The sequence below is a fragment of the Chelonoidis abingdonii genome, chromosome 1 (assembly GCF_003597395.2).
Source record: "Chelonoidis abingdonii isolate Lonesome George chromosome 1, CheloAbing_2.0, whole genome shotgun sequence".
NCBI classification, from domain to species: Eukaryota; Metazoa; Chordata; order Testudines; family Testudinidae; genus Chelonoidis; species Chelonoidis abingdonii.
The window spans coordinates 243,364,793-243,385,388 of record NC_133769.1 but is presented as its reverse complement, the minus strand read 5'-3'; the positions used below and the strand labels follow the sequence as shown (position 1 = coordinate 243,385,388).

At 44.1% G+C, this 20,596-nt stretch overlaps 1 protein-coding gene across 1 annotated transcript in view; it reads right to left on the bottom strand.

The window, feature by feature from the left end:
- Positions 1–128: 128 nt before the first annotated feature.
- The window catches only part of LOC116820854 (arylsulfatase D-like), a 31,889-nt gene continuing 11,421 nt past the window's right edge, over positions 129–20,596 (bottom strand). The window contains exons 4-10 of the mRNA XM_032773578.2: positions 16,840–16,962; positions 11,178–11,601; positions 8,739–8,875; positions 8,397–8,531; positions 5,652–5,814; positions 2,229–2,350; positions 129–1,118 (exon numbers count right to left, since the gene is read on the bottom strand). Of these exons, the coding sequence (XP_032629469.1) occupies positions 748–1,118; positions 2,229–2,350; positions 5,652–5,814; positions 8,397–8,531; positions 8,739–8,875; positions 11,178–11,601; positions 16,840–16,962 (1,475 nt within the window). The 3' untranslated portion in view covers positions 129–747. The remainder of the gene's footprint in view (positions 1,119–2,228; positions 2,351–5,651; positions 5,815–8,396; positions 8,532–8,738; positions 8,876–11,177; positions 11,602–16,839; positions 16,963–20,596) is intronic.

Genomic DNA, 20,596 nt, shown 5'->3' with positions numbered 1-20,596 from the left:
CAAATTCCCTCCCTTAAGCTTTGAAAAATCCGGTTTCCTGATTGGTCCTCTGGTCAGGTGTTTGGTTCCCTTTGTTAACCCTTTACAGGTAAAAGAAACATTAACCCTTAGCTATCTGTTTATGACACTAGGTCACTGGGATTTGGGGGGGCGCCATCTTCTTCAGCAGCGACCGCAGAGGTTGGATCTTCGGCCGCCCCAGTCACCAGTGGAATTTAGGTGGAGGGAGCTGGGGCAGGGGAGCACGGGTAGGACCACCTGCAGCAAGTGGGGGGGCAGCATGCAGGGGAACTCCTCCCGCTAGCTCACCCCTGCCCCGCCTCCTCCCCAAGCACGCCATGGCTGCTTCACTTCTCCCGCCTCCCAGGCTTGTGGCACCAATCAGCTAAGGCGCCGCAAGCCTGGGAGGCCAGAGAAGTGAAGCAGCGACGGCGTGCTCGGCGTGCTCGTTCTTGGAGCAGAGGTGAGCTGGGGTGGGAGGGGTGCCTCAGGGTAGAGGGTGGGCACCTCAGGGCGGGGGCGCAAGGGGAGCACAAGGTGGAAGTTTCGCCTAGGGCGCAAAACATCCTTGCATCGGCCATGTCCCCACACAGCCTCTTTGTTTCCCAGAGAGAGAGGGCAGTAGAATGGCATATTTAAAGGTATAATTTGGCCCAAAGGAGACATGATTTTTCAGAAGGGATGTTATTACACGTTGACTGTAGCAGAGAATTCACAGTTGCAGGATTTTATGAACCACCACCTATTTTACAGAGCAGGGTGTGCACTGTCACCTTCTTTATCACACCAGCAAAATGGGAATGTCCCACAGCACGGCTGCAGCCAGGGCTTCCACATAAGGTTATACAAAGAGAGCTGCTGTGGGACTGGAGTCAGCGTCTGGCGATGCTCCTGAACAGCTCTTGCTATTCTGCTTATTACTGTGTCAAACAGGGGCTCAGTGTGAGGTGATAGAGGTTTGGCCTCAGACGGGTCTCTCGAAAGATCAAAGAGTAAAGGGGGGTCATGATGGGTTACACCTTCCCCAAAACATGGGCAAATTCCTCTTCCATAACATGCTCCAGCACCCTCTGGCTGAAATATTGGGGTCACGTAATGAGCCTTCCACAGTGCACCACCTGGAAGGAGAGAAACCAGAGATAGGGACCAAATGATGTGTATAACATAGCACTATAGTATTTGAGAGTGTTCCTTTAAGGAATACAAAGGCATTTACCAACGAAAATATACAAGGTTACAAGGCTTCTTAAAGTCCTTCAGATCAGAGACTGATTTTGAAGGCACTAAAGATTGTGAAGATGAAAACTTCTGTAGGATGGTACAGTACATGTTTTCATTAAAGTTCCACTTACATCTTCTCTATGTTGATTGCAAAGAGTCCTTTGTTGTGGTGCACCTTCTGCTGGCATCAGACTTCACTACAACTTCCATGCCAGTTTTGACTTGCCAAGAACCTCAGGAGTCAATCCATAGGTTCCACAGAACTTGGACAAAGCACAGACAACTTTTCTGAGGCTACACTACGTAGCTTTTATCAACACGCTGTGCCACTAAAAGGCACGCAGTGTAGCTGCTGTTTGTCAGCTCCCCTGCTGACAAAAAACTTCCACGCCCAACAAGCAGCGTTAGCATTGTCAGCAGGAGACCACTCCTGCCAACAAAGCGCTGTTCACACTGGCACCTGTCATCAGCAAATCTTTTGTCTTTTGGGGTGTGTGTGGTTTTTTTTAACACCTCTGAAAGACAATTTTTTTGTCATTCAATTGCCAGTGTAGACCTGGCCCGAGTATTATTGCAAAAAAGCAATCAGTTAGTGCAGGGTTTCAAACAGGGGTAGCCGCTTGTGTAGGGAAAGTCCGTGGCTGGCCAGGCCAGTGTGTTTACCTGCCCCGTCCACAGATCTGGGCGATCGCAGCTCCCACTGGCTGCGGATCGCTGTTCGAGGCCAATGGGAGCTGTGGAGAAAGCCGTGGGACGTGCTGGCTGCTGCTTCACACAGCCCCCATTGGCCTGGAATGGCGAAACGTGGCCAGTGGGAGCTGCAGACGGCCGAACCTGCGGACACTGCAGGTAAACAAACTGTCGAAGCCTGCCAGGGGCTTTCTTTTCACAAGCGGTGACCCCTGTTTGAGAAACCCTGAGTTAGTGGTTGCTATGATGACTGCTCCTATGAGGAGAAAATATTTGCTAGAGTTTGTATCCCTCATGGGGAGAGTATCTATACTCACTGTCCTTTTGGTGCCATCGCACTGCGTGTAAGTATGACCCACAGTAGTGAAACATGAACTCGTGCTCTGACTGTTGAACTTTTCCTTGTAATAAAGGCATCAGGTTCCGGCCATCAACAACCCTGATGTGATGGAGATAAGAGAAGTCACCAAACTGGGACAATAAATATTGTATTTATTACTCACTCCGCAGTAAAAAATTCTTAGTGCCACTGGCACTACCTCTACAGATTGTTTACATGTTTATCTGTATATAATTTCCCTGCTGCACTTGTCCTACATTTAGAACAGCTATTAGAGAAGTTAAGCAAATACTGTAAATCCCTAAATAAAATGCTTTTTAAAACAAAAATTCAGACTTATCCTGTTGAATTGTACACAAACAGTTTTTACAAAGACTTAGTTCTTGTGGAAGATTAAGACCTCTGTTCAGGAAAGCATCCCTAATGAGAATAGCACTTAAGCATGCTTTCCTGAACAGGGATGGGTTTAAGCACATAAGTGCATTCCTGAATTGGGGCCTAAATTAGTATTTAATAGTTTTCTTGTAATAACACTGGCAAGTAATTTCGCTCCTATGTATAAGCATTTCTAATTTATATTTCACAAACGGGTATCTAGGTAAATTTTTCCGATACTTTACTTTTTCCCTTTTCTCCTGGAGCAAAATTTTCAAAAGCAGCTAAGTGACTTAAGAGTCCCATTTTTAAGGCACTTAGGTGCTTTTGAAAATATTACCCCGGAATGTATATTTCACTTCTGCAATTAGGAGCAGTGTGGCATTCGGGGGATGGCCTCCCCACTCACAACTTTCACCAAACTCTTGTAGCCGTGAGTGTGGGGATATTGAACAGTAGGGATGAAATCCTAATCTCAATGAAGTCAGTGACAACTCTCTTATTGACCTCAAGGGGACCAGGATTTCACCCTAGATTCTACTGCCTTTCACAATACCAATATTCTGCTGGAAGATGGCTGCCTCTCAGTTGCTAAGGGACCACAGGGCATCCACTTTCTGGCAACGCAGTAGTCAAGCCTAAGTGATCAGGAGAATGGGATTACACATTGCAATTCCATTAATTTTGCCAACTCCCCCCTCTGTTACATCCATTGGGGTAAGGGCTGAGGCAGAGAGAGATGCTTTGGCTTCCTTCACAGACAGGAGGGTCATGGGTGGACAATATTTGTAAGACAGAGAGCACTGCACTTGGCAGATTAAGTATATCAGAAGTAGATTCTTGACTGCCTGATTCTCTGCCCAGTGATGTGAGAACACATCTAGGCCTCTAGAGGAAGTATGCTGGGAGCTCTCCTCACACTATTGAGATTTATCTTGCTCAGGGAGAGGAGCACATTTCACAGAACATGACTGCTAAAAAGTGGGTTTTGAGCTGCACGGACCAATCGAAAGAGCTGCTCTTTTCTCATGGGGGCACAGCTAGAGAAAGTCTCTCCACTCCATCTAGTGCTTGTTGTGAGAGAGCAAACAGGAAGGAGTGACGTGGATAGAAAAAAGGCATGCTTTGGAAGATAAGATGTAAGGAGGAGGAGGGACTACAGAGAGGGTTATAAGGAGAGATTTATGGGTCCTTGTGGTGCGAGAGGGAGGAAAGCCCTCTACGGTTTCCACAGAGCCTAGCAGGAATTGTCGCAACCCCTATATGGAACTCAGTCCCTTCCCGTTCCTCTATTTCCACCACAAGCCTCACTACTCGTAAGGGCCCACGTGAGGTCCATGTATGTCTGTTTGGCCCCTGCACTTCTATTACCCTAAGTGTTTTTAATTGGCTATACATCTACACTGCAATAAAACAACAAGGGCTGGCCCCCATCAGCTGACTCGGGCAAGCAGGACTCGGGCTGCAAAATTGCACTGTGATGCTATATGATTAGAAAATGACGGTTTATATAATTAATATTGCCACTTGTTATGCAGTTGCAACAAATCTTGTACAAAGTATGTCATGTAAGGTGTCAATGGAAAAGTTATGATTTGATGAGTAGGATTATCCTGTTTATATACATGTATCATTTTGTATCTGAAGTTATGAATATTGGCTACAGAGATCTATATTTCAATTGTGTTTGCTCCTGGGATAACACCCACACGGCAGTTTACGTCCAGTCTGTCCAACACATTGTGAATGAACTATTCAACTTGATGGCCCATTAAAGAACACTTAATTCTCACAATGGGCCACAGAAAAAGTGTCCCCCCACCCAGTGACCCTTCCTGTAGACGCTTTAGCCACAATACGGGTAATGGCTTCTATGAGTCATCAAAGCATGCATGGGCATGGGACAAGCTCATGTGACCTTGGACTCCATCTTGTGCCTGTAATTTTGCACAAAGTAAGATTGAAAGCAGTCCCTCCACATGGGATAAGGTATACAGGACCCTGGAAGCATCTCCATTTTGCCTCTTTCCTGCTCTGATCTCTGGATTATGAATTTACACTAAAAGGAGCATTCCAACCAATGGACTGAGGATCTTCCAATCATTTGGAAGTTACCAGAGACTTTACAAGCCAACAGTCTGTAACATCACTGCTACAAACATGATCCAAGAACTTTGCAATGTATGTGTATGATTTCTTTGACTCTCTCCTTTTCTCTTATAAATAAACATTTACATATTAGATACTAAAGGATTGGCAACAGTGTGAGTCTTGGGTAGGATCGGAGTTATATATTGATCTGGGTATGTGGCTGATCTCTTGGGATCAGACGGACCCTTTGTTTAGTGAAATTGGTTTTCAATAACCACTCATCATAAAGTCTAGTGTCTGGATGGTGAAGTAAGGGCTGGAATGCCTAAGGAAACTGCATTTTTTATTTCTTTTTAACCAGTGTGGTAAGACAGAAGTTTACTTTTGTTACTGGCTTGGAATATCTAATGATAGAATAACCACCAGCTTGGAGGTGAGTCCAGCCTATTTCTCAGCAGCTTGTCCTGAATCTGGTCTTCTCAGATGTGACTCACTGAGGCATGGTGACATGCAATGTAGGCTTTGGGGCTTGGGCTAGAACCTGGAATCTGAGAATCAAGAGGGGAGGGTTTCAGAGCCCAGGGTCCATTCCATTTACACAGCAATGTTATAGCCCCCCAGTCTAGGCCCTGCAAGTCCGAGTCAGCTGACATGGGCCAGCTGTGGGTGTTTTATTGCAGTTGTAGACATATCCTTAATTAGTTCATTTCATATTCTCTGGGATTTCCTTGTTCTGACAACTATCCTACCCCCATGCGCTACATGCTATAACCCATAGTAATATCCTATTTTATGACTGTATAGCAGCAACATAAGCCATCAAAGCCCATTGCTTAGTGCATACCACACTATCAATGTAAAGTTTAACAAGAGCATAAGCAGCAATATTATCATTACAGATATAGGAAGTGAATATACTTTGTCATCTCCTTACCTGTCCTGGGGCACTATCCCTCCACCCAGGTGAGCTACTGTGGGATAAATGTCCATAAGGCTTGTAGGTTCATCAATATCTGTGTCAGCAGGAAAGACTCCTGGCCACCGAAGTATCCCTGGCACACGGATGCCTCCTTCCCAGCCTCCCATGCCTTTTCCACCTATAGCAAAGTGACATACAACAGTTATGACTCATTAACAGACATTAGACTTGTACATGAAATTAGACACAGATGGCAGCAGTACATTGCTCATCCCTAAGGTTTAATGCCATGGTTAAGTTCTGATTTCATAAACTTCAAGAGGGATGCACAGAATCACTCAAAAAATAAAAATCAAACACACCCTCCAAAACTGAGAGGGTGTGTGTAATTAATGTCTTGACTTGCAGCACGGGATAGATGGGAAACTGGGCAAGCAAGCTTTCAGATATATGTTCTTCGGCAATAATTTTCTCTCCCTTTCCCCTCACATAGCTCCTCCTGCATCCTTTTGTAGGGTCAGAATGGGGTGACAGGAAACTTTTAAGACCCTACACCAAATAGCCCCATGGCCTAGCAAAAAGGGAGGGACTGGAAACACTCTGGGAACACACAAGACTGAAGGGTATGAAATACGTCTTAAAACGGCATTTAAAGAGCCTCATCCCCCATTTTAATTCAGAGTTTCAGTACAGACTGGTTCTGTTTAGACATGGGCTAACATTTCAAAAGTGACTCTGGCATGTAGGATTTAGTCACTTAGAAGTCTAATACCCAAGTGCCTATTTCACTTTTGAAAATGAGATTTAGGCTCTAAAGTCACTTAAGTGGTTTTGAAAAAAAGTTACCCAAGAACTTCAAGACCAGAAACATGAATCTGAATAATACAAAAGCTATCATATACCCTTATTTGAACTTTCAGTCAAATGATTTTCCCTAACCACATTGTACACAGGAATCAGACAGCTATAGAGAAAATAAGAATTCTACACAGATCAAGAATCAGGATGCTCAGACTGCCTACGTGCTGAAGAAAAGATGTGTATTGTGGTACAGTTGGGTACACCCAATATAGCCATCAGGTTTCCATGTCTTTTAGCTGCTCACCATTGCAACCTTGTTTCCCCACCCTCCAAATCCCATCAGACTCATTCACCAAATCTGTAACGTACTGCTTCCATTCAATGGCAGCAATCAAAGCCACTTTACCGTCCAGCTGCATAAGGAAGAGCCAGGAGCTAGCAAAAGTTCCTCCTTCCCATCCCTGAAAACAGGCGAACTCTCCCTTTCAGTAGTACGCAATTTCCAAAGCTCAGGGAGTCACAGTTTCAAGTCTTTGCCCCTGGCTGTGTACTTAGCAAGTGCTGCACGAAAAATCAGGCCAGGTTGCAAAATTAATACAAGCTGCAGTTTGAAAAATGAAAACATTTACATGCTTTCTGATTGGCATTTGTTTTGTTTAGAGTATATTGAAAGCAACAAAACTGTGCAGTGATTGCTTTCTCACTATAAGGGACAGCACACTCCTTTCCTTTTCTGTTCTGATTACCCATGTATCTGTGATTTCTGGGGCACAATAAGTAACCATAATTTAATTTGTCTGGCTACATGGAAATCATTCACATTTACTGTCTTGTAGGAATGATTCCATAAAATGCCACTGAAGCTTGTGAATGTCAAGAGCTTGTATACACAAAGAAGAAAGCTTTTTTTGGTACTGTGACGAACTGGGAATGTTCTTAACGTTTGCTCTGAATACTGTGTTGGTGCCTCAGTGTCCCCCGTGCAGTTCTTAAATATCTAGGTGGTGGGATAAGGGTGTGTGATTGCTGCAGAGCAAAGGGCCAGTGAACCCAAATGCCTGACACTCTGTCTCCTAGCAACTGATGGTCTAGGCCCCTCCTCTGCAAAGGTGCCAACTGAAGGTGTTGTAGACAAAGAGATCAGGTGACCTCCTGGCCTGGGAAAGGGGCTGAGCAGAGAGGAGGGGCTGGAGGGGGGTTGTTAGGCTGGAGCTGGCTGAGGACAGACGTGGGGGTCTGGCTCACTGCCCCCAGAATGGACCCGGCCGAGGGGTTCGGTTCACTGTATCTACAGGCTCTGTTTTAGACCCTGTTCCTGTCATCGAATAAACCTCTGTTTTACTGGCTGGCTGAGAGTCACGTTTGACTGCAAAGTGGGAGTGCAGGACCCTGTGGCTTCCCCAGGACCCTGCCTGGGTGGGCCCGCTGTGGGAAGCGCACGGAGGGGCAGAGGATGCTGAATGCTCCAAGGAGAGACCCAGGAGGTGAAGACGTGTGAGCTTCTTGCCCTGAACAAGTCTGCCCCAAGGGAGAGGAGGCTCCCCAAAGTCCTGCCTGGCTTGGTGGGGAGCTGTTCTAGAGCATTGCCCGGTGACTCCGTGACAGGTACCACATCTCCTTACTATTTTCCCTTGCTCTCTACAAAAGATCAGTTAATAACTAATTTAATACAAATATTTTTCCCTTTCGTGAAGCCTTCCATCCAAGGAACAAACAATGATTTACAGGAGTTATGCAAGCTTCACAATACCATTGTGAGACAGGCAAGTTTAATACCTTAATTTCAGAGAAAAGAGATGGAACATAGAGGGATTAAGTTTGCTGTCCATGGTTCCACATGACATCTGTGCTACAACCAGGAATAGAAACCAACTCACATTGAACCTATCAGTGTTAGTCAAGCAAATTAATTTTCTATTGTATTTCTTAACTTAAAAGAAATCGTACTGTATTTCTTACCTTTATATATGCCATTCCAGCCACCTAGCTGAGTTTTTCCTTCTTGAGCCTCCAATTGTCCTCCATGGTCAGAGGCAAAATATGTGAATGTGTTGTTTTTCAAATCTTCCTTTTCAATAGCATCAAGAATTTTGCCTGTAAATTAAAAGACAGAAAAACAGTCAAAAGTTTGCTATGAAACAAACAAAAAGATCAAGAGCTAAGGGAACTAAAGCTTTGCAGATCCCTTGCAGAAAACTTTAATAGCTTTTAAGACTCTAAAAGCTTGGTTGATATCAATATTGCACCTTTTAAAATCCACTGGTACATTTAAAGAAAATCTCTTTCATAAAGGACACTTACCCACCAACCAATCCATTTCTTCTACATTGTCTCCATATAAACCGTGTCTGCTCTTCCCAAGAAATTTCTCCGTGGTGAAAAGGGGTGTGTGAACATGTAAAAAGGAAATGAAGAGGAGGAATGGTCCATGCTTGTTTCTTAAAAAATTAAATAAATATTTTTGTTGTGCCCTTGGAAAATTCTAGAAGCTTTCACATTCAGACATAGATTATAACTAGAACCATATTCATCCTGACATAATGCTTTTGACCTCAATTTGGCTGGTATGGAGCATTCTCTCTTGTAATGTGCACAGTGGATGACACTAGCTATTTTGAGGGGTAATGTCTCTCCCCAGAAGAGTTTGCATTACAATGCACCAAACAGTATATATTTTCAAAACAATTTCCTTAGTGAGAACAATCCCAGAACCTCCTCACAAGAGGGCTTTACCTCAACACAAAATTTAGCCATTTCCCACTCCATAGAAGAGAGAGATTGTGGCACCACGGAAGGCTGTAAACTGAGTGAAAGAAAAAAAAGAGGGACACATGATAATGGAACAGTTAGGCAGAAATAAATGTCAGACTTCAAGATGTAAAACAGTTATCCCATGTAGTCAGGAAGGGTAAATTTTTCAAAAACATCCCTATGACTTAGGCTCCTAAGTCCAATTTTCAAAGCAACTTAGACACCTTTACTTACAAAAGTATTTAGATGCCTAAAGATGCAAATAGATGCCTAGAGGAATTTTCAAAAGTGCCTAAGTGAGTTAAGCATCTAACTGAGTGGTGGGCAAACTGTGGCCCGCGTGCCACATGCGGCCTATCAGGGTAATCTGATTGCAGGCCATGAGACATTTTGCTGATGTTGACCATCCGCAGGCCCAGCCCCACGCAGCTCCCAGTGGCTGGGAACGGTGAACTGAAGCCAATGGAAGCTGCGAGAAGAAGCAGTCAGCACGTCCATGCGGCCTGCTACTTTCCGCAGCTCCCATTGGCTGGGAACGGCGAACTGCAGCCACTGGGAGCTGTGGGGGGTGGGGCGGTGGGGCTGTGGATGGTCAACATCAACAAAATGTCTCGCAGCCTGCAATCACATTACCCTGATGGGCCACATGCGGCCTGAGGTTGCCCACCACTGACTAACTCCTACTGAAACTCTTTCACTGAAAGTCAGTAGGACACAGGCGCCTAAGTGCCTATGCTACTTTTGAAAATGAGACTTAAGCACTTTTGAAATTTTAACCTGAAGTTTTGTCTGCTATGTATAGCACAGCACAGTTATCTAGATGTCTCATGGGGCTTTTTGTAGTTTGTTCCCTTCCAGATGAGCACCAAAAGGGATGAGCTGCTGCAGGAGGCAGGATACCTGACCAAATAGATCAAATGGTCAGATTTACTATGGTTAATTTGTCTATATTCTTATGTAAAAAAAAAAATAATGATGTCTGAAAGAAAGTAAGAGCCTTATAAGCCACAGACAGAATAGCCTAGCAACCGCTATAGGAGAATTGCTGGATTATGTAGTGCTGGACCAGAAACAGCCTTCTATTAACAGAGATGGGGGGCTGGCAAGAGAGAAAGAGCAGCCTGAGAGCTAAAAGAGGGGACAAGTAGTGTGGGGTGGGGGTGGGGGGGACAATAATGGAAACCTAAAAAATAAGTGATTGCCAAAGAGCATGTTTTATTTGCAGCAGTCTTGTGCTGTAATAGTGCCACTCTTCACTGGTATAGTGGAGATCATAGGACATCAGGCTGCAGCCCATCACAAGCTCCCCTTAAACATTACTTATTCTCTCACTACAGCTTTTCAAAACCATTTAAGTGACTTTGGAGCATGCACCCCACTGATTTTCACTGGGACTTATGAGCCTAAATCACCTGGCACTTTTGAAAATCCCACTCATATGGGTCAGCAAGGTGGCCCCAATTCCTCAGTGACTTACACCTCAGATGATACCATGGACTTTGGCCCAGTAGTCTTTCATGATAAATATGAAGAGATAGATTTAGTTAGAAAAAAACTTTTAGAGTTTGTCTGATAGCTGGGGAAGCTACACAGTGTTGTTTTGCAAATAATAAAAAAAAATTGAAATATGAGGCCTTAGTCACATATGTCACCTGATTAAAGCCTCTCTTATTTGAAAAGCTCCAGGTAGTTCCAGATCCAGGATTTCTGAAACAAAGTCGAATCCTTGGTGTACTCATATGTTGTCAATACTCAAAATGCTCTCCCCATTAACATGTCATTCATACTGGTACTCTTTTCTTGGCTCCAGAAACCAAGTCAGTGAGCATGTGTTTGTGGGCAGAAATTTCTTACGTGCTTCAAAAATATTTGAAAAAGAATTATCCAGAGACATTAACAGCTTATGCAAAAAACCCACTTGCACCGAGGATCTTAAAAACACTCCTGGGGTCTTGTCTCCTTTAAGAAAAAAGGAAGGCCTTTAGTTACCTTTCAATAAATGAAACTGCTTCTTTAAGCACAAGGGCAGTCGTCCTTTCCAACTTCATAGGTTGTTCAGTAATGTCATAGTTCCTCATCAGGATGCAGTTCCAATATTGCACAAATCCATAACTGGAGTACCAGGACGTGAAAAAAAGAGAGCCAGCTAAGGCAAAGCAGGCAACTATTTTCCAGCTGGCAGAGATCAAGCCAGTAAGCTTTCCAATGATAACTGTGAGCACAGCAAGGGCAATTATTTGAGTGTAAAGCCAGAGTTTGGCTTGAAGGGCTGCATCCAACTCGGGAGGTTTGTTTTTCTGACAGTTGTTTAGAAGAGTAAAAGGCATGCCATAAAAATAATCAAAACCATGGTTTGAAGGGTGGTGGCAGTGATCATTGAGGGCTTCACAGTTCATACCCTGATGCCACTTCCCTGAAAGTTAAAGGAACAAAGAAAGGCAATTGTTAGGACTGGGATTTTCAAAGAAGCCTTAGGAGAGCTAAGTGCCCATTTAAATGGCAGTTGGGCACATAAATCCCTTAGGTTCCTTTGAAACTCACAGTCTAAAACATTAAAAAATACTTGCAAAAGATGGAGTTAGCACACCCTGCAATGCATATGCCTGCTGTGCACAATTTGGAAGAAGAGCGATGGATTTCAATTCCTCCCTGTGTTTGTTAAGACAAGCACAATAAAAGACTGCACAGGGCCTGAATCTAAAAAGGGATCTTCACAGGTGGATCCTTGCACCTATGGTGGAATTCCAGAGAAGCCAGTAGAACTCCATCCTGGCATAAGAGTTTCTGTGGACTCCCTAGGGGATCCTGAGGCCTTAGACTAAGCTACCCAGGGAAGGGATATATTTTGTAAAAAATATTTCTCTGCATCTATGCAGCCATATAAGAAATGAGTACTGAAACATACTGCAGGAAACACATATATCAACATTTGTGAAATACTAGTTTTCTACAAATATACATAAGAACAGCCATACTGGGTCAGACCAAAGGTTAATCTAGCCCAGTATCCTGTCTACTGACAGTGGCCAATGCCAGGTGCCCCAGAAGGAGTGAACCCCACAGGTAATGATCAAGTGATCTCTCTCCTGCCATCTGTCTCCACCCTCTGACAAACAGAGTCTAGGGACACCATTCCTTACCCCATCCTGGCTAATAGCCATTAATGGACTTAACCTCCATGAATTTATCCAGTTCTCTTTTAAAAGCTGTTATAAAATGTTATAGGCATTGTAACTATAATAAATGTAAAGTGAAAGGAATGCCACTAGTTTGCTATAATGTAACTCTTCCCCCAAAATGAATACCTGTTACTCTTTCAGTTTTGGCATATGGCAATGTGTGATTCTGTTTATGTATATTTTATAAATAACCCACAAAAAACTATGTTAAAAGAACATTTTTAAGATTGCAAAGGCAAGCACTAAAAAGTTATTCCTAAACAAAGAAACATTTCCTATGTCCAAGTGCTTTTAAGAAGGTTTATAAATCCACATGCAATGGTCTGCCTAAACTTAATTCCAAAATTCCTGTGCATTATAAGCCCTCTCCCCAAATAAGTCTTCTCATGTTGTTAGACACATACTAATATCCAATCCTCAGTGGGAGAAATGACTATTCTTTCATCTGTATAAACCAGTATTACCTCCTAATCCCAAATTCTAACAGAAAATGCCTGATTTTCCTCTTGTTACAAATCCTATATAAGATGAATTTGCAAGCATTGACTTGCACAAAGAATTGCTTCCAGTTTATACAATCTGAACACAGATTCTAGTAAGGGAATGTCTACGCTGCAGCATAATCCTGGGCTCAGACTCAGGCTTGAGTCCAAATCCTCCTTCCAATCCTCTACATTCAAATCTCTCAGACTCATGCTCACACCTAGGGTCCTAGGACCTTCTGGAGCTGGAGGATCCAAGCCTTTGTCAAGCCAGGATCCAGAGTTAGAGCCCTATTGCTTTGCAGTGTAGACACATCCCTGGTTAACTCATGTTGTGTGAGTCCGCCAAAAGTATCCTGCAATTCCATGGGCCAACTTCCTTTGTCTTCTCTATCCCAACAATCTCCAATCACCTCCAGTGAAAACAGAAGCCACCCCTTTTGGCGAGCAGCAGCAGCTCATCAAGTCAGTATTATATCTACCATTGTCTTCTGACCACCAAGATGCAAATATCATCAAAGAACCTTCTGTGTTTGCAATGGAAACTGAACAGAAAAAGCCTTTTGCAAAGTGTGCTGCCTAATGATCATGGGAACACAGCCAGATTTTGGTAAATCACTGGTGCGAGGCTAGTAAAACCATAGAGTTTAGTAAGACTACCTGGAATTATCCCACACATCAGCAGATAACTAAAAACCTTGCAGCGCTGCAAATTTTCTGGACTGGTGAGCAAGGCAGGGAGTAGATTAAAAGGTTAAAGAGTAAATGCCGGAAGACCAGGGACCAGAACTGCACCTCAGGTAACCCGCCAGCCAAATGCCCATTTTATGAGGTGTTTGATTGAGTGCTGGACACTGTCCCAGCACAGAGCTAACCGTGCTGCACAAAGACATAGTCAGCCAGGATGGTACCCTGCTGGCTCCTGAATCCATCATGTGAAATTCTTCATGCAAAAAAGTTCTGGATCCACTGCTGGTTATCCTAGTTCTGCATGAAGATGAGATCCCACCAATCTGTGCTTGTGACCCTGTGTCAGAAGCGCTAGCGTACGTGGGGGCAATCAGAGGCTATACCGAGTGTAGTGAGCAGCATCAGCCAGTGAGAGTCTGCCATGCCTGGGTACTATCCTCCACTGCCTCCTCCTGCTCCATCATAAAATCAGTCAGGTCCCTTTGGTGGGTCAGAAAATGCCACAAAAATGTCCACCAGTGTCTCACAGAAGCTCTGCCTATTTCCTGACACAGGAGTGAAAGCACTAGCAAGGGAAGTTCTTCAAAAGGTGCCTCCTTCACAATGCTGGCTCCCGTAGCTCAGAGCACACAAACCACAATGACTCCTCGGCAGGCTGTGTTGGCGGGCTGTTCAAACTTCCTCTAATATGCAGTCAAGTTTTCCCACAGTGCATCATAGTCAAAGGGCTAGAGCAGCCACATTTTGGGAGGGTGCTAGGGAGTCTGGGATATGGCTGGTTTGACTCAGGGATATGTGCTGCAGTGTAGATGCCAGAGCCCCAGTTTCACGCCCAGATTAGAAAATTTTTAACATAGGGTTAAGAATCAGTGTAAGCCCCAGGTTTTCAGCTCACTCAGGTTCCACTAACCCTGGGATTACCCTCAGACTGTAAACTCTTTGAGGTAGAGACTGTTTTTTTTCCTTTGTTTGCATAGGAATCCCTGGTCTATGACAGGACAGGTGGTAGTGAAATACTAATTATTATTATTAATAAGAAACTGCAACACAAATTCAAAATAGCATTTTGTACAGCATGACAATTATCATTGACAACACACTCAGACCATCCTGTTCTAAAAAAGACCACCTACAGGACAAAAAAATTAGGTCCATTTAAATATGCTAACTCAGGTGTAGGAACAGTCACACCATCTATCTTTTTGGGTGCTAAATGTTAAATACAAGATAAATAGAACTGTTGACAATAGAAAATCATTTTCGTCCAAAAATAATGTAAACAGGAGCCAGATATTCAAGATGACAGAATACAGCAGAGCAATATACTGTAAAGTACTGGGTGACATGAAAAATGCACGCAGTTATTACAAAAGTTGTGTCAGTGATTAATTTTTAACTAATGCAACCCACTTGGCTCATCTCTCCTTAAAATAGTTCAATTGTTAATCTAATACAGGAAATAAGTTACTCAGTTTCTCTTAATTCTTTTATACTTGTCAACCAAAATTCTACAGTGACCATAATAGCTGTTTGGATGTCATAATACTGAAAATACTCTAGCATGATGCCCTAGTAAAAGGGCATATAGAAGCCCTCCCCACCTCAGCTAGAATAGAAGGTCCTAAATTCAGCAAAAACTGTATCATACCTCCATCAGAGCAGGCCTCCCTATGATACAGCCCATTTTCTCAGGACTAGATCATTTATCTAGCGCACAGCCTAAAGAGCAAATAGAGCTCTCAATGTTCTTAAAAACGAAGTTTGCAACTATGTTAATACTAAATTTGGTTCCTCCATTACCTCACTTTTTAATTTAAAAAAAATGTGGGTTACATACTTGGGTATGTATTAACCCCAGCACATTCTGAAAGATTCACGAGTCTCAAAAACTTTAGATCCATCAAGTGAAAGGGTGAAATTCACCTAAATCAATCAGCACAAAAATATTCTGATGAAAAATCAAAATATTCTCTTTTTTCATGATGATTCATCAATAAGCAAATTCAAGTGATTTCATGTCCTAGGATTTTTTGGCATCTCTACTTGTGTGTCTATATACTCATATTTTATTGTTTGCTTTTATTCTGTGATCTGTAAATAAAGAAATAAATTCCTGGATTAGTCTTCAGACAAAAGCACCCGCTCTTCTCACCTATCATTAGGGGTTACAAAGGCAAACAGTACCAATGACTTGACTTCTTCGCTATAGCATCAAACACTTAAATTGTACTTCACATTTTTAAATGCTACTTAATAATCCAGAGACAGAACAAGCTATTTCTGAACACGGCTTGGCTCACCTATCTATGAGTGGGGAACATATTATATTAGCCAGTTACGTACTACCTACTTGCTGTTAATTTCTATATCCCTTTTCCCCTCCAAAGCCAAATTAAATGTTTCAAGTCCTTCCTTTGGGGGGGGGGGGGGGGGGTGTGTGTGTGTGTGTGTGTGTGTGTTGTGTGTGTGTGTGTGTGTGTGTGTGTGTGTGTGTGTGTGTGTGTGTGTGTGTGTGTGTCTCTCTCTCTCTCTCTCTCTCTCTCTCTCTCTCTCTATCAAAGGAAGCACTGAGAGAGTTCTGTTAAGCTTTGGAAAAGCTCCTGGACCTAGTACAATGCTCAGTTGTTCTAATCATTGTAACCACGCCACTTCTTGTGACATTTTTTACTTCTCCTATTTTATGCTCCATTGGGTACAGATGATTAAATGTCCAATAATAATATTTGCTCTTTGCGGTGGGGACTTCTCTTTTCATTATGTGTGGGTAAAAAACCTACCACATTAGGAGCACAAGCCCCAATTGGGAGTCTCTAGGTCTTACCACACTACAAATATTGAATAGTACTAGTTTGTTACAATATAGGATGAGTTTAAAGTTATCATAAATAGCAGAGAGGCAGTGTTTCCTAATGGATGGAGCACTCGGTGACGCAGGAAATCTAGGTTCTATTCCTGGCTCTGCCACAGGCCTGCTGCGTGACCGTGAGCAAGTCCCGTGCCTCAGTTTCTCCATTTGTCAAATGGAGATAATAATACTGATCTACTTGGTAAAGCACTTTGAGATCTACTGATGAAAAGCACTACGTAAGAGCTAGATGATCACGATAGTCCATTCTGGCCTCAAAGTCTATAAGGTATGATTACTATTATTAATATAGACACCTGCATTTATTAGTTAATTTTTTCACCGCTCGGAGCTACACGTGTGTGACTGACAGACAGCTGAGAGAAAATAAAGTCTCCCAAACATTCGGGTAATCATTCCTGTGCCTACTCATGATAAAACATATTCCTACATACCTATAAGTCCCGTGGTGTAACCCTGCTGACGCAGCACCTTGGCAAAAGTGGTTTCATTTACAGGAAGTCCTCCTGACCCAGCATTCCACTGCAGGGCACGATACCTATTACTGGAAGCCATGCCTGCAGTACATAATAAAATACATCTTGTTATTTTCTGCTTGATTTTTCATTGTTAGGCCACACTCCTGCCAAGATTTAAGCTGTGTTAGGTAATATCTTTTATTGGACCAACTTCTGTTGGTGAATGAGACAGAAGAGCTCTGTGTTAGCTCAAAAGTTAGTTTCTCTCACCAATGGAAGTCGGTCCAATGAAAGATATTACTTCATTCACCTTGTCTCTCTAATGTACTGGAACCAACACAGCTATAACTACATTGCATAGAAGATTTATGCATGTACTTAACTTTGAAACTAGAAGAACTATTCATGGAGCATAAAGTACAGCCACATAAGTCTTGCAGGATCAAGGCTATAAGAATAAAAAGTAGAAGTCCCAAATTGTTTATATACTAAGGGACGTATTTGCACCACACTCATTATTGCGGTATCCAAGCACTTCAGTGAGTCAAACACAAAGCAAGACAATATTTTACAATAAACAAATAATATTTGGCACTGTTTTTTTTTTTTTGCATTAGAGAGGAGGGATGGCCCATGCTTTAGGGCATTAACCTGGGAATTGAGAAGCCTGGGTTCCATTCCCTGCTCTGTCACAGACAGCTGTATCGAGCCCAGGGTAGTGCCACGTGACTTGCAGAATTCCTGAGATTGTATTATAGCTAAGAAAAGGGGGGAAAAAAGTGATCCGGGGAAATAACAAACCAGTTAGTTTGTCCTCAGTAGTATACAAGGCTTTATAACAAATTGTGAAGGACAGAATAATTAAATTAAACGAGGGAAATGGTAAAGGGGATGTAACGCAACAAAGGTTTGCCAAAGATAGATCATGTAAATCTAACCTGATTTTGAGAGAAAATAACTGATTTTTAGATAAGGGAAGTGCAGTAGATCTAATATACTTGGACTTCAGTAAACCATTTGACATGGTACCACATGAGAAATTTTTAGTTAAATTAGGGAAGGAGGGGATCAGTACAAGCATTGTAAGGTGGATGTGGAATTGTCTAAAAGGGGAGAAGGCATCAGGTTGTGCTGAAACGTGAATTATTGGATCAGAGGGAGGTTACTAGTGGAGTTCCTCAAGGATCAGTCTTGGGACCAATCTTATTCAATATTTTTATTAATGACCTTGGTACAAAAAGAGTAAAAGTGTGCTAATGATGATCATTTGCTGATGATACATAGTTGGGAGGCATCATCAATACAGAGGAGGATTGGAATGTTACCCAGTGTAGCGAGGCGGTGTGGATCCCCTCCTCTCCCCGCCAGACGCCTAAGGGGGCAGGGCCACAGGGCAGTGAACCCGCCCCTCAGAGGGTCAGGAGGCAACCCGGAAGTACAAAAGCCGGCAGGCGGCGCTCAGTTGGAGCCCAGCTGCTGTCGGGAGCAGACCTGCCAGAGGGTGCTCGTGACTGGGAAGCTGCTGAGGCCCAGGGCAGTTGCTCTGACTGGCCGGAGCTTCTCCGCGCCCGCTACAAGGAGGAGCTGCCGGAGCCGCCCCGTCCCTGCTGTTATCCCGAGGAACCCCCGGAGCAGGCCTGGCCAGACTTCCCAGAGGTACTGCCAGACCTACCGCCCAGCCCCGGCTGGGAGGGGCCCATGCTACTGGATTTCCTGGGGGCTGATGCCACAGATCAGGTAGACCCAGAGGGGGAAATTGGAAGTAGCCCGGGGGCAGCCGACTCCAGTCAGGCTGCAAATATACCTGAACCCATGTCAGTGTGTTGCGGTCAGGAACCCCACTGACCATTAGCAGTGATAGCCGCTACTAGGGCCCTGGGCTGGAACGCAGTGGAGTGGGTGGGCCTGCGTTTCCCCTGCCACCCGCCCTCGGGTGGCAGAACCCCGCTCTCTCCCCGGCCTGAGGAGGCCATTAAGTCTAGTGTTTGTTTGCTCAGCCCTGAATCAAGAGGGTCTGAGCCTCTGTAACTTTGTGTCTGGTGCCCCGCCGAACCAAGGGCTGAGCCCCTTTAAACTGTACCACTGCTCGGTCCTGCACCAAAGGACTTGAGCTGTCTGAACTGTTGTCTGCTCAGCCCTGAGTCAAGAGGGTCTGAGCCTCTGTAACTTTGTGTTTGGTGCCCTGCCCGAACCAAGGGCTGGGCCCCTTTAAACTATACCACTGCTCGGTCCTGCACCAAAGGGCTTGAGCTGCCTGAACATTGTGGGCCCTCAGCCCCGAGACCGAGGGCCTGAGGTCCCGAGCTGACTTTCTTGTTGCTCCACCCTGTAGCAGAAGGCCGGAGCCCCAAGCGACTCTGCAGAGTCGCTCAGCCCTGAAGAAAGGGCAGACTCAGACGACGTGCAGTGAGGCCGGTGTGGCTCCCCTCCTCCCCAGGGAGGGTCGAGCCCCAGCCGTGCACCTTTACATCCAGGAACATCTGGATGACCTGGAAGACTGGAGTGATACAAATGGGATGAAATTCAACATAACACACTTCAGGTCTAATAAGCATTTCTGCTACAAGCTGAGGTCTCATCAGTAGGAAGTTACAGAGGAGGAGAGAGACCTGAGTGTGGGGTCAATCACAGGATGACTATGAGTCACCAACGTGATGTGGCTGTGAAAAAGGCAAATGCAATCCTAGGATGTATCCGGCGAAGCATTTCCAGTAGAAATTGAGAAGTATTAATGCCATTGGACAAGACCTCATTTGTAATACTGTGTGCAATTCTAGTCACCCATGTTCATGAAAGATTAATTTAAACTGGAACAGGTGCAGATAAGAGCTAATTGAATGATCAGGGAAATGGAGAGCCTCTCTCATGAGAAGACACTTGGCTTGGCTTGTTTAGTCTAGCAAAAAGAAGGTCAAAAGGGAATATGATTGCTCTCTATACATAAGGGAGTAAATACCAAGGAAGGTGAAGAGCTATTTAAGCTAAAGGAGAATGTCGGCCCAAGAACAGTTAGATATAAACTCACCATGAACAAATTCAGTCTGGAAATTAGAAAAATGTTTCTAACCATCAGATGGGTGAGGTTCTGGAACAGCCTCCCAACAGGCGTTGCAGGGGCAAACAACTTAACTAGTTTCAAGAGAGAGCTGGACAGATTTAGGAGTGCAATTGTCTGCCAGAATTACTTGTGATGGTAGGAGAATCTCAGCAATCCTGGGGCTGACATCTGGTTTATGTCTTATGTTCCTAAAGCTCATGTTTCAGGCTTTCAGCTGTCCACCTGCAGGGGTCAGGAAAGGAACCCCATACCCCAATGGGAGGTTTTTTTGTTTGTTTTTTAATCTTCCTCTGAAGCATCAGGAATGGCCAAGCTGGAGTCGGGACATTGGACAGAGTGGGCCAGGGCTCTGAGGTGGCACCAAGCATTCTCTCTCTCAGATGTGTGGCTGGCTGGTTCTTGCTCACATGTTAAGGGTCAAAATGATACTGTATGAGCAGTTGGGAAGGAAGTTTCTCCCATCAGATTGGCAGTGACCTTGGGGGGGGGGGGGTTACCTTCTTCTGCAGCATGTGGGTCACCTGCCAGAATTTTCTGGGTATATCTCACTCAGTCTTTTTCATATCACTGCAGGGGCCGCAGGCTCTGGTGCACATCGTCCCTCTTCATTCTCTGCCTGTGACACATAATAGTGTCCTGTGGGCTGTAATCCTTTGGCCTAATTTCAGTTGTTGG